General features: G+C 25.8%; 4 protein-coding genes across 4 annotated transcripts in view; 1 reads left to right on the plus strand and 3 right to left on the minus strand.

The window, feature by feature from the left end:
• Positions 1–420: 420 nt before the first annotated feature.
• On the minus strand, positions 421–4723 carry Phum_PHUM328280 (uncharacterized protein; the record flags this gene model as incomplete). The annotated part of the gene is made up of 11 exons (XM_002427502.1): positions 421–744; positions 811–924; positions 999–1228; positions 1303–1514; positions 1587–1773; positions 2410–2577; positions 2657–2815; positions 2896–3562; positions 3957–4116; positions 4205–4603; positions 4677–4723. The coding sequence occupies 11 exons, from the start codon at positions 4721–4723 to the stop codon at positions 421–423; spliced, it is 2667 nt and encodes an 888-aa protein (XP_002427547.1).
• A 1093-nt stretch (positions 4724–5816) lies between these two features.
• Phum_PHUM328290 (BTB domain transcription factor, putative) lies at positions 5817–11767 on the plus strand (the record flags this gene model as incomplete). The annotated part of the gene is made up of 6 exons (XM_002427503.1): positions 5817–6005; positions 9989–10166; positions 10236–10661; positions 10728–11234; positions 11296–11521; positions 11590–11767. The coding sequence occupies 6 exons, from the start codon at positions 5817–5819 to the stop codon at positions 11765–11767; spliced, it is 1704 nt and encodes a 567-aa protein (XP_002427548.1).
• Positions 11768–12109: 342 nt separating this feature from the next.
• Positions 12110–13037, minus strand: Phum_PHUM328300 (ankyrin repeat-containing protein, putative; the record flags this gene model as incomplete). The annotated part of the gene is made up of 3 exons (XM_002427504.1): positions 12110–12438; positions 12527–12825; positions 12910–13037. 3 exons carry the CDS (start codon positions 13035–13037, stop codon positions 12110–12112), a joined length of 756 nt encoding a protein of 251 aa, XP_002427549.1.
• Positions 13038–13414: 377 nt separating this feature from the next.
• Phum_PHUM328310 (phosphomannomutase, putative) overlaps positions 13415–13607 on the minus strand; it is a gene marked incomplete at both ends in the record, with an annotated part of 1179 nt that continues 986 nt past the window's right edge. The window contains one exon of the mRNA XM_002427505.1: positions 13415–13552. Within this exon, the coding sequence (XP_002427550.1) occupies positions 13415–13552 (138 nt within the window). The remainder of the gene's footprint in view (positions 13553–13607) is intronic.

Here is a 13607-nt window from a genome sequence, read left to right on the forward strand (position 1 = left end):
AAAAAAAATAGTGCATTAATAATAATAATAATAATAATAATAAAGTTTATTTTATATATATTTATTATGTCTGTATTTTAAATTTTTATTTAAATGTAATAGTTTTTAAGGGAAAAAAGGAAAACTGCGTGTGTGTGTGTGTGTCGATTAAATTTATTTTTTTGCATTTTTATTATTAATATTATATATAAAATTTTCTATTAATAATAAAAAAAATGTAATAAAAATGCAAATAAAATAAAATAAAAAAACTCCTTCGGTGTGTTGATAAGTAACTTGCATTTCTTTATCAATAGCTCCAAATATTTTTTCTCTATTTAACCATTTACGTTTTAATCTTGATATAACACCCGTTTCCTGATATTTTATCATTCTGATAATCAATAATAATAATAATAATAATAATACAATAATTATAATTTAATGTGTAAAATTTAAGGGTGTACATAATAATAATAATAATATTAACTTATTGTGAAATAACATTTTATCGTATTTATTAACGTTTTCGTTAATTAGTAGAAAAATTTGTGCGTAAAAATATTTTTTCGGTATCGTCGTCATTTTACAGATTTTATTTTTTTTCAAATGTTTTTTCATAACCGGTGGAGTTTCCATGAATGCTACATATGGCGCACAAATATTCAATTCTGTCGTTTTTTCATTTGTCGGACACGGTTTTCTATTTATTATCTTCGTCCAAACGTTCGGTTCATCCCTCGACGGCATTTTCGATAATAAACCCTGTAATGACGAGAAATTTAATTATCGCCCCCCTCTATGACGTAATCAATGACAAAATGACGTCACCATTAATTTTAAATATGGATAAGTTTGAGTTCTTATACACAAAGAATATTTTTGTCCGGTTACTGGAATTTCTTCTAGTGAGAGAAAAGGTAAAAATCTTTCACCAACCGTAAGCTGTAAAAATATAAATTATTATTATTAACATTGGGGAGTGTCATCCATTTAGGGGGGGGAGGGGGGGTACCAACCTGAGTAATTAAACGTGCAGAATATGAATTTGACATGATCAAACCGAAAAAAAGTATGAAAATCATTAATATTCTAACGGAAATCATTTCAATATCGAAACTTGTACCCTGTGACGTAAAAGACCCAATAATTGTTATTAAACAACGACTTAATGATGATTTTTCTTCTTTTCGAACGACATTAATTTCCTTTGATTTTCTCCAATTTTTCACATTTTTTAACTTATTCTCTGTCACGACAAAAATATTATTAATCATGGAGGAGGAGGAGGAGGAGGAGGAGGGAGTAGGAACCTATACAAACCGAATGATAATTTAAATATATTATTCGTTTCGTTTATTAAAAATCCTTTTTCATCCTTTTTAATTTTATATGAAAATTTAAGCATGGCGTGAAGTGTAATCATTAAAACTAAACTAATTATTATTGTGCTTAACCAAAGATCGTTTGACCAATTTTTAGTAAACGATACGGAATACGATGTACTTTTACCATCTTTTAAATATATTTCGAACCTGAAAAAACAAAAACCTATTAATTTATTGGGGGTGTTTGAAAAAAAAAAATGAACAAAAATAACCACCCACCATTCATCGGTAACGGGTATTGCAAAATAATCCGATTTATTCGATATGAAAAGTACGGGTTGTAATAAAACATCCCTTTTTTTTTTTTTAAAAATGTCTATACCATCTAACCAACCCTCTTCTGAATATTCTGATTTAAAACCTAATCCTTTTTCTAACGTCATCCATAATTCTCCTAATATTCCTTCTAAGTATTTAACCGTATTATTATTATACCTGATGACGTCATATAAGTGGCATCTACAAATAATATAAATGTTTTTACATAGTTTAAACATTTTTAATATATATTAACAATTTTATAATAAATAAATAAATAAATTCTTACAGAGTTTATTGATACTTTAAAAAGTTTTCCATTCATGTCGTCTGCTAGTTAATAACTAATTCAGAAAAAGAAAAAAATTTTTTTTTTTTTTTTATTCAATTAAATTTAACGAAAATGTCAATAACAACTGACTAACTAAAAAAAATTTTTTTTTTTTTTTTTTTTTTAATTGATTCCTAATTATTTATTTATTTATTAAAAATGAATAACGACAACAACAACGATAATAATAATAATAATTTGAATTTGTTATTATTATAAAGCATATGATTGTATATCGACATCGATTTGATTATTACGAAATATATCGAAATATTTATTTTGTATTTCTTCGATTTTTTTTTTAATTATTTTTATTTGTTTTTTATCAGTGTATTGAAGTTGAATCCAAAATAATAAAAATTTCAATTCTGAAACGTAAAAAATATTTCTTTTAGTAAAAATAATAATTTACACCTTAAGCACAATAATAATAATAATAATAAATTTTTTTACTGTAATTTCCATTTGTTAAATTAGAACAAAATATTTCAAGAGTTTCTATATTTTCGAGTATTCCAATAAATTCGAATTTTAATAAATTTGGAAATTCTTGTAATATTTTACATTTAATTATATAATCGAGAAGATCTCTGTGATGCCATAAATGAAGGCTCAAACATTCTATTTTTGTAAAAACAAAAGAAAATTATAAAAATTTTTTATTTATTTAAAAAAAAAAAACAAAAGGAAATTTACACACCCAAAGTATTCGAGTACCAATTTTTTAATTCTAATAATGTTACATCGATTTCCCATGGAACGTTAAATTTTAAATCGATACCTGATGATATGTAAACAGATGAAACAGGAATATCTTTCGATAGGAAAACAATTATGTTTTCATATTGAGGCATGTTAACTGACAACAACAACAAAAATTAAACCTATCCCTATCCTGGAACAACACTCGGGGGGCAGGGAGGGGGGGGGGAAACGTACGAAAGACAAATTTAACACGTAAATCAGGACAAATATCAACGATACGTTTCCAAACGTCATTTTTTATCTTCCATCCACCAATACCGTATCCCGGATTTGTTAGCAATGGTCTTTCTTCTTTCAAACATAATATTCTCAATTCTTTCAAACAACCACCTCTTATTGATTTCAAACTTAATATTCCATCTCCATATTCGTTAGCCAAATATGAATAATTAACAGATAAATGTGTTAAACGTGAAAATTTATATAAGACTTGCATGAAATGTATATTTGTAAAAAATTCTTCTGATTTTTTATTATAATTTTTTCCTAAAATTAACAACAACAACAACAAGAACAACAAAATCAAACTTATTACAATTGTAATAATCATGTTTGTTTGTTTATTATTATTATTATTATTACTATTCATTGGTAGTTCTTTTAGTAAAAATGGACATTCTCCATAATCAAACATTTTCCATATGTGTAATTCTTTTAAATAATCACCACAACTTCTGCTAATGGCACATAATAAAACAATTCCATCCATTTTTTTCAAACAAGCATTTTCAAAACATACTTTTTCTAAATATATTTGATTTCTGAAATTCATAACATTTAAATTTAAAGAAAATATTATATAAATAAATACAAAATTTTTATATTTTAATTTAAGAGATACCTGAAAAATTTACAAAGTAATTTAACAATTGTTGTTTTAGTCAAATAATCAAACCATTTCATATTATATATTTGATCCCAATAAAATATTTTTTCAACTTTTATCTTTTTAACATTTAATTTTTCAATATTTTTTTTAAATGTTGTACAAATTAATTTCCTATATGGATACTGTAAAAAAAATAAATAAATTTATATACAATAATTAATAAGAGAGAAAATGTCTTCTGGTTCATTACCATCACAAGTTATGATTAAAATAATTTTTGTTTGAGGTTGTATGTTTGTTATGTGTCCAGTAGGAAATTGTTTTTTTTTTTTTCTTGGGTATGAAAGACTTACGGTTAGATAAACACTTGAACCTGTAGAGAAGAACCTTGGACAGATCATCTCACCTCAGGGATGGCTGATGCCGTGTACAACTGGGAATGATATCTACCATACCTACTTCTTAAATTTAAATTTGGATGTATAGTTGGAAAATAATAACATTCATTTAAATTTTTAAATAGAGGTGAATGCCTTCTACTATTTTTAGGTCCCCAATATTTTGTACTGTAAATAAAAATTTAACAAATTAGGATGCACCATCATCATCATCATCATCATCATCACTTTTCAATAATTATTTTCAAATACTTACGAATCTGACCAATTATTTTTTCGTATGCTTTGAAATATTGAATGTTTGATATCGTATGGTTTCTTTTCTTTACCATTCAAATCAGATGTATCCACGTTTTTATCTAATTTAATTACACCGCATAATTTTGCATTTTCATCGTAATAATCTTTCAGCCATCTTTCATAATCAGAATCTTTCATTGATGAAATGGATGATTTGGATTCGATAAAATTTTCCGGATATCTTGGTGCGTTTCTCCATCTCGGATATAAATAATCATCCAAATGATGAGGACGATGATGATCATCATCATCATCTACTTCTTCTTCTGGACAATAATAATTTATATATATGGTTAATCTATCTTCATCATCATCATCATCAACATTATCATCATCTTCTTGAGACTCGTCAATTCTATTAATGTTAAAATATATATTGAAAGTGTTTCTTTTTTTTTTTTAAATGAGTTTTTTGTCTATTTACTTACTCTTTTACATCGGTAGTACTTAATATATTTTCTTTTGAATTACTCATTGTCTTCCTTGAAAATGTCTCACCTTTAATAAATTATATTAAATAAATAATTTTAGTTTTTTCACAAACAAAAAAAAAAAGAAAAAAGAAAAATGTATATGTTATATTTTCGAAATTTATTTATTGCGGAAGTTTTATGCAATGAACACCATTTTTTTTTTTTTTGAAATTTGTATTAGAATAATTAATATTTGAACACTTTTTTAAAGTATTATTTTTAATATTTATAAAAAATATTAACCGTTAATTTGTAATAAAAATATCACATTAAATTAAATTAGAAAAGTTTATGCTTTTTATATTACGGATAAGTACGAAATAAAACATTTTAATTAATAGCGTGTAATGTAAATAATTAATTACCAAAAATGAAGACGTTTATTACAATTTAAAACATTTAAAATGTCACCATAAAAAAAATTTGGTGAAAAAAATCTTAACGGTCATCGGCCATAATTTTTTTTTTTTAAAAATTTAATTTGTCAAAAGGCCACGAGGATGCGCTCATCCAAAACAATCTCACGTCAAATGAATTTGTGAGTTTTTCAAGTGCGGTGTTGAAATTAAAAAAAATTTTTTTTTTTTTTTTAATTTTTTTTTTCCTGTTTTTTTTAACTTAAATGATTATTAATTGTTTTTGACAAATAGAAATCTTTCGACAATATCTAAATTTTTAATTTAGATTGTTGATTTTCTATTATTTAATCATTTATAATTTTTTTTTTATAGGTAAGAATAACATGAATCTTAATAAACTTTTAAAAATAAATTTGCCGGTTCTTAAAACTAAATTATAAAGTTTTAACATTTTATTATTATTATTATTATTATTATTATTATTATTATTATTATTTATAATTTAACGTTTTTTTTAATTATATAAACGTTTTTTTAAATAATCATTAACAATATTCCTGACAATTCTAATTTTTTTAAAGTTTTTCTACAAAAAAAAAAAAACTTATTTAAATTTATTATTTATTTATTATTAACTTTAATAATTATTATTTCAGTTACATTGGATTATGTAATATTAAAAAAATTATGTTAATAAACAATATAATTTAAAATATTATTGATGTGATTTTTAGGAATGGAGGGAAATGATAATAGTAACAGCAAACAATATTCGTTGAGATGGGAAAAACATGCATTTAATTTAGCATCTGAAGCAGGTTGCTTTTTCGAAGATGAATCTTTTTTAGATTGTACACTTTCTGCAGAAGGACAATGTATTGATGCACATAAAATAATATTATCAGCATCAAGCTCTTATTTGTCTGTAAGTTTTCATTATCATTATCATTACTTTTTTTTCTTAGTGTTCAATGTCATTCGAATCGAATAATTTTTTTTTTTCGAACAAACACACATAGTTTTACAAACGAATATATTTTAAGTATTTTGAAAAGGAAAAAATTGATCACATTTATTTGGTTTGATGTAAATTAATTACATTTAGGCAGCACAAATAATAATGCCTGAAGGGAATAAACAAGCTTCCAACTGGTTTTATATAAAAAAACTTGAAGAAGCCTATTAAATGTCAATGCCATTATTAAATATAATGATCATAATGAAATGATTTTAATTCAAAATGTGAATTATATATTGTTTTACAAACACAAACTCATCGCATAAAACAAAAATCATTATCCCAATAAATTACTATTTAAAAAATTTTATTAATAAGAATCTAATGAATAAAATTTTCCCTTAGGGTTGAATTGAAAAAATATATTTAAGTCGACAACCCGACAACTTGTATTTTTGCAAAAAAAAATTGATGATGATAATAATGATAATAAAATATTCATAATTCAAAATTCATTTTAGGATGTAACAAACACACACACAATTTTTTATATTATAAAATTCTTCATTTTTTTTGTAATTTAAAACTTGTGTGATGTATGTTGTTTGTTTGTTTCATCTTCTTACCTTCCTCCATGATTTAGTCGAACACCTTTGCTGACAGTTTATTATTTAATTTATTAATTAGAATTTAATCATAAATGAGAAGGATTAATAATAACATTTAAAAGGGATGATGATAAACGTTGGAAAAGAATAATGATGATAAAAAGAAAAATTATTATTATTTAATTATAACTTATACATAACAATAATGAATGAATGAATGGCTGAAAAAGTAAAAATAACGGTTATTAATTAATTAATGATAACAAATTAAATGAATATTATTTATTTATTGTTTGTTACACACACGACTTTGTCCGTTTGTTGTTGTTGTTGTTTGTTAAAAGTTTTCCCCAAATGGTAATTAAAAATAACGTATTAATTTAAATTATCATTATTAATAAGTAGTAGTCATCATTAATCATAATTTACGTCATACGATTACAATACACATATCTCTCTCTCTCTCTCTTTTGTCATTTCTATTTTGTCTCTCTCTCTCTCTCTCTCTTCATAAAATCAAACTCACGAAATAATAATAATAATAATAATGATGATGATAATAGTAGTAAGGAGAATGGAGTGAAATCAAAATTATTAGAGTGATCCCTTGTTATATTTAAATTGAAATTAACTCGTCCCAAGAAAAGAGAAGAAGAAGAAGAAGTTAATCAGGTTCACAATTTCAGGAGGGACTGGTTTGTTGGCTTCCAAAAACAGGTTTTACTACTCTTACCGCCGTAACAAATATCTCCCGGTACACTCTTTGCATCCGAAAAACAGGTTTTCCTGCACATTTTTTTTTTTTTTTTTTTTTTTTTGTAAACACTCTTGGACTTTAAAAAAAAAAAAGTCGTCGGAAAATTGATTAGGGGTCCTTAACCGCTAAAGGTTACAAGGGGATAAGGGATTCACCCAAAACAGGCACATATTCGATCGACACGTTAGAAAATGATGAGAGAGAGAGAGAGAGAGTGTGAAAATATTATTATTATTATTATTATTAATCATAACAATTCGAAAGTTTTTCACGTGATAACGATAATAATAATAATAATAATAACGTTTATAATAGTTTTCTCGTCACATTTTTTCCATTTTCATTTTCGTTTTTATGACCCCTCAATAAATAAATAAATAAATAGTTATTAATTAATGAAAGACCATAAATTCCACCTGTTGGTATCAATAAATAAATAAAGTTCACGATTATTAACAAAAAAAAAAAAAAAAATTTTTTTTCATTTTCATTTTCGAGTCGTTTCAGGCATTTTAAAAATCAGGATTTTATTTAAAATTATGTAAAGAAAACCTTCGAGCCTAAAACCTAAAAAAAAAAAAAAAATTGCACGGAGTCTATTGTGTCATCAATTAATTAAATTTTTTTACCTGGATTATTAATTATTATTATTATTATTATTTTCGTAAACTTTTACGATATTACGAATACATTAAATCTCTGGAAATGCCTGGATAATAAATTTTATTAAATCGTAAACGTTTAATAATAATAATAACGAACTCATTCGTAATTCGGATTTATACCGAAATATACCTTATTATTATTATTATCATTATTATTATTATTATTATTAATTTTTATTATTTTTTATGTAAACGAAGTTAAATATTAAAAACCCATGTTTTTTCCTCGATAATGTACCCAACGAACGAAAAAACTAGTTTTTCTGTTTTTTTTTTTTTTTTTTTTATTTTCGGGTCCTCATATTTATTCACAGGGAATTTAGGCTTATGCGTGTGCGTGTGTGTGTGTGTGTTTTCCAAAATAATAATAATAATAATAAAACGTATTCAAAAACTGGAGAAGAAAAAAGAAAAATTTTAATTATCGATAAAAAAAATCAAATTAAAACGACGACGAAAACAAATATGTCGGCCATTTTCAAAAAAAAAAAAAATTTTATTTTATATTTAATTATAATAATAATAATAATCAATTAACGGTTTTTAATTAAAGGTGCAAATCGATTTTTTTTTTTTTTGACGAAATAAGGAAAAAAAATTGTAAAAAGGTAACATATCAAGTTTGTTTTTTTAGAAGCAAAAATTCGACTCGTTTTTTATTTAAATATGTTCCCGGTCACATATTTTAAACTTATTATTATTATTATTATTATCATTATTATTATTATTATTTATTTGAAAAGGTCGTGTATATTCACACACGCACACACACGAATGTGCGTGGCTTATTAATAAATGCTACCGCATAACACACGATCGTTACGTTAAAGCACGAACTGTCATATACGTACACCTGTCATTACAACTACTAATACTACTATCATCATTATTATCACTATTATTATTATTATTACTCTCAACGCAAAACTTGTTTCCTTATTATTATTATTATTATTATATTGATCTTTTCAACGCTATTGAATTTTTATTTTTAAAATAATAATAATAATTCAGGGTAACGAAAATATTAATTTTTTCTATTTTTTTTTTTTTTTTTTTTTTGAAAATTTATATAAACGGTTATTTTTATCATTCGCGAATTTTGAAAAATAATCGAAAAGTATCGTTCGATATATCGATTAATCGTTGATTTAATCGAAAAGGTAATGTAGTCAAAAAATTCCAACGCAAACAAATATTTTTTTATAAAATGTGTTCAGAATGGAAAAAAAAAAACGAAAGTTTTTTTTTTTTTTTTTTTTTAAATAAGAAAAAAAACCGGTTGACAGTTGGTTCGAATATTATTTAAAACGAAAATTATAATAATAATAATGATGATGATGATGATAATAATCGATAATCGGCCACCCCAGATTGTTAAATCTCGTTTACAAACTATTTTATATATGTATGTATGTATATATGTATATAAAAATATTAATAAAAAATTATTATTATAATGTATGTCCGGTCAAACCGGAGTTCAACGTGTCTCTCTCTCTCTCTCTTTTTCTCTCTCTAGATGAAAACCAGTTTGAATTCTTTAAATGGTTTTTTTTTCTCTCTCTCTCTCTCTCTCTCTTGACTTAAGCTCATGTGCTGCCAAGCCCAACAACATGCCTGATATTTTAACCGAAAAAAAAACCAAAACACGTGTCACTAATATTATCATTATCATTATCATCATCATTATTATTATTATTATTATTATTATTATTATTATTATTATTATTATCAAACTGTTGGTAAATATTTAAATTAAATACTTTTCAAAAAAAAATCTCAAAACGAATTAAAAAAAAGGAAAAATTATCGATGTGTGTGTGTGTGTGTGTTAAATAAAATTATTTATTATTATTATTATTAGTGCGTTTGGTTTTGATTGTTTTGTTTGTTTGTTTGTTTGTTTGTTAATAATAGAATTTATTGAAAATAATGCCGGACAAACATCCAATATTAATATTTAACGACATAAAATTCGAACAATTGAAATCCCTCGTTGCATTTATTTACAATGGATCGGTTAACGTGTCGGAAAACAACATACACGGATTTTTAAACGCAGCACAATCATTATTGATAAAAGGATTGTCTGAAGGTATGTTGTTGTTTGTTATCATTGTTTTTGTATCTCAAAGCACGAGTTTAAATTATTGATTTTGTTAAGAAACAAAAGAAGAGAACAGGAGAAACGTGGAAAATTCAAAGAAAAATTCAAATTTTCTCACGGACGTTAATCGAACGAATCATTCGCGTAGAGGAAACGTAAAAAACCTTCAACAACAACATCATCATCATCATCATCATCATAATCATCCTCCACCACCGCCTCCTCTTCATTCTCCATCTCTGACCGGGACGAGAAAATCATCGGAATTTCCAATTCCGGACAATGGGAAAAATATAAAAAGGCAAAGAGGATGGATGACGAATAAAACGGATGGAATCGAATGCGAAGAAAGTTTATCCAAACTCCAGGAAATATCATTCACGAAATACATAAATCAAAATTTAAATTCTAAATCTCACATAAGAAACGATGTGTCTGAACATAAATGGAACGGACCCGCGGATGACAAATATAAATGTTCAGGTGAGAGAGAGAGAGAGAAACAGGAGGTTGATGGATATCGTGAAATTTTTTTTTTTTTTTTTTTAGAGAATTACGTGGTTAGAAGTTGGAAACACAACAGCATGGAAGACATAAACGGAAGACACAAACAAAATAAAAACAATATAATAAAAAGAATAAAAATAGAAAAGCAAATAGGAAATTCTGGTGCTGTTGGTGCTGGTGCTGTCGGGGCTGGTGCTGTTGGTGCTGGTGCTGTCGGGGCTGGTGCTGTTGGTGCCATCGTTAATCAAACGAACGATTACGATAACGTTTCCGATAATAAAAATCATTTAGATAAACCTAACGATGATAAAATAAAAAAAGAAATAGATCCAGGACAGATATTATTGGTAGAACCCAAACAAGAAATAACCGAAGAAGATGAAGAAGAAGAAGATGATGATGGAGAAGGAGAAGGAGAAGAAACGAACAATTGCGAAGATGGTTTTGGTCATGTAAACGTCACTGGTGACACGATCAATTCTGATACCGATTCAATTTACGATGGAAGACCCTTAAATAATTTCTACCAACAGCCTGTCGTCGATAGAGGTAAGAACTGTGATGATAATAAGGTTTAGGTCGGTGTTTTAAAAAGGAGGAATCCTTACAGGGATACCAGTACCTTTGCTCATGTGTCGAACGTCATTAAGCGAACCGGAAACGGTCGAACCTGATTGGATGTCACATATATCAAACAATCACGCACCATCCGAACCATCACCTCACACGAATTCATCATCGTCCGACGTTAAAGATCTTCAATGTAGGAGTTGCGCACAAGAACTTCCCTGTCCGACGTGTACGAAAAAATACAAAAGCAGATACGCTTTGAACAGGTACGACCGTAAAACAAACAAAAACGGAAACGGAAACGACGTCATCAACGTTTCTATTTTCTTTACAGGCACATACTTTACGAATGCGGAAAAGCGAGGAAAAGTTTTTCATGTGACGAATGCGGTAAGAAAGTAACGCGACAAGATACCCTACAAAAACACAAACTCATACATTTAGTACAACATTTGAAGAAAAAAGAAAACGAAACGGACGAAGAATCGTCAAAACCTAAAAAATCATGTTAGATTCAATTATTTGAATTTTCATTCATTCGATTTCCGTTAAATTCAAAATAAAAAATTTGGCGCCAATTTCTCGTTCGAAACGTATACATGTTCCTTCTTTTATATTATTTCATTATATATTATTTTTTGTTTCAAAAAAAGTTAAAAGTGCCATAGTAGTATCATCACACCGAAATGTGTTCTTCTTTTTACTAACTTTTGATAATCATTTTGTTTAATAAACAATAGTCATTACATAATGATAAATGTATTATTTGTATAATTTGATAATAAATATAAATTATTATTATTTATCAATGTTCCATATTAATTCTCATTCAGAATGGGGGGGGAGAAGTTCATTTAATACAAAACGGTTTGATCTTTTTTTGTCGATATTGATTCATATTGATTTCGATTAACAAAAATTGATTTTTGAATGGGAGTTTGTTTCAATGATTTTATCATTATTATTTCAATTTCTTGAAAATCTTTTAACCTCATCACATCTTTATCTTTTCTTAAAATAGTATTAGGTAATTTTCTTACTTTAATAATATCATTCGGTGTTATACATAACTCTTGGCAGCAAGTCTCGATTAATTTCAAATAAGTTAATTCCGATTTTGGTATGTCAATTTCTATGAAATCAGGTTCATCCGAATCAGCTATTCTTACTTTTAATACTATTTCTGAAACGAAAGAAAAAAAAAGGTTTTAGAGTTAATCTTATAAATTAAAAAAAAAAAGTTTGTGTTTAGTGAAATATGTTGTCGTTACCTCCTTCTACATTAACTTCCTTATTATTATTATTACTATTTGAAGTAGTTTTGGTAATAACTCCACTATTTGTTTGAAAATTTAATGGTGGATTTTCTATATAATTAGGAATAATGGGTAGCCTTTGCTGTTCTCTATTTGACGTTACACCTTCTAACAATAATTGTATTTCTTTATTTGAAGTCAATTGATATGGAGTTTCTCCTTTTTTTGTTAAAATTGATTTATCTGCACCGTACGTTAATAAAATATCAACGACGTTCAAATAATTTCTATGTGCGGCCCAGTGCAATGCTGACCTGTAAAATTATATCGATTTAAATAAAACTCAAAGTGAAAAGAATATTTTAACATGTTTTTAAATGAAATTTTAATTCCTTTACCATCCATTAATGTCATGTTGTGCATTTACATTAACACCGATTCGTATTAAATCGCGAACTTTATCTAAATTTCCAAAACAAGCTGCTTCTCTTAAATTTTCTTCCAGTAATTTTGTACTTTCTACCATTTTCCACACCATTCAGATTTACTACGATTAAGATTTTTATATAAAATAAAATTTTAAGTTGGCAGCAATTATTTTGCGTAAAAAAATCGTTTTTTTTTCAATTTCAATATAATTAAATTACATAAGATTTAAAATTTTTTTAAATAAAAAATATATATTTAAATAATTTAAAATGGTAAAAACTTTTAATACGTTAGAATTAATAAATAAAATTAATATAATTGTGAATATTAAACAAGATTATTTAATGTTAAAGCCAAAAAATTAGTGTAAATTAAGTAAAAAGATTGATTGATTGATTATAAGAGAAATCTCTTCTCTTTGGTAATTATAAACAATAAAATAATATTTTTTTTAAAAAAAATAAGAAAATATTATTAAGAAATATTTAAAATTGTTTTCAACTGTTCCATTGTGTCGCTGGGCGAGGTAACTTTGTGTCCAATAACTTTGGAACATGTAAATATTTCATAATCATTTTCACCCTTTTCGGTTTTATCACCGAAAAAATGTATCTCATCGAAATTATCGTTTGAAATGTGATTTAAACAATATGTTTTATCCCAACCT

The sequence above is a fragment of the Pediculus humanus genome, genomic scaffold (assembly GCF_000006295.1).
Source record: "Pediculus humanus corporis 1103172107734 genomic scaffold, whole genome shotgun sequence".
NCBI lineage: Eukaryota > Metazoa > Arthropoda > Insecta > Psocodea > Pediculidae > Pediculus > Pediculus humanus.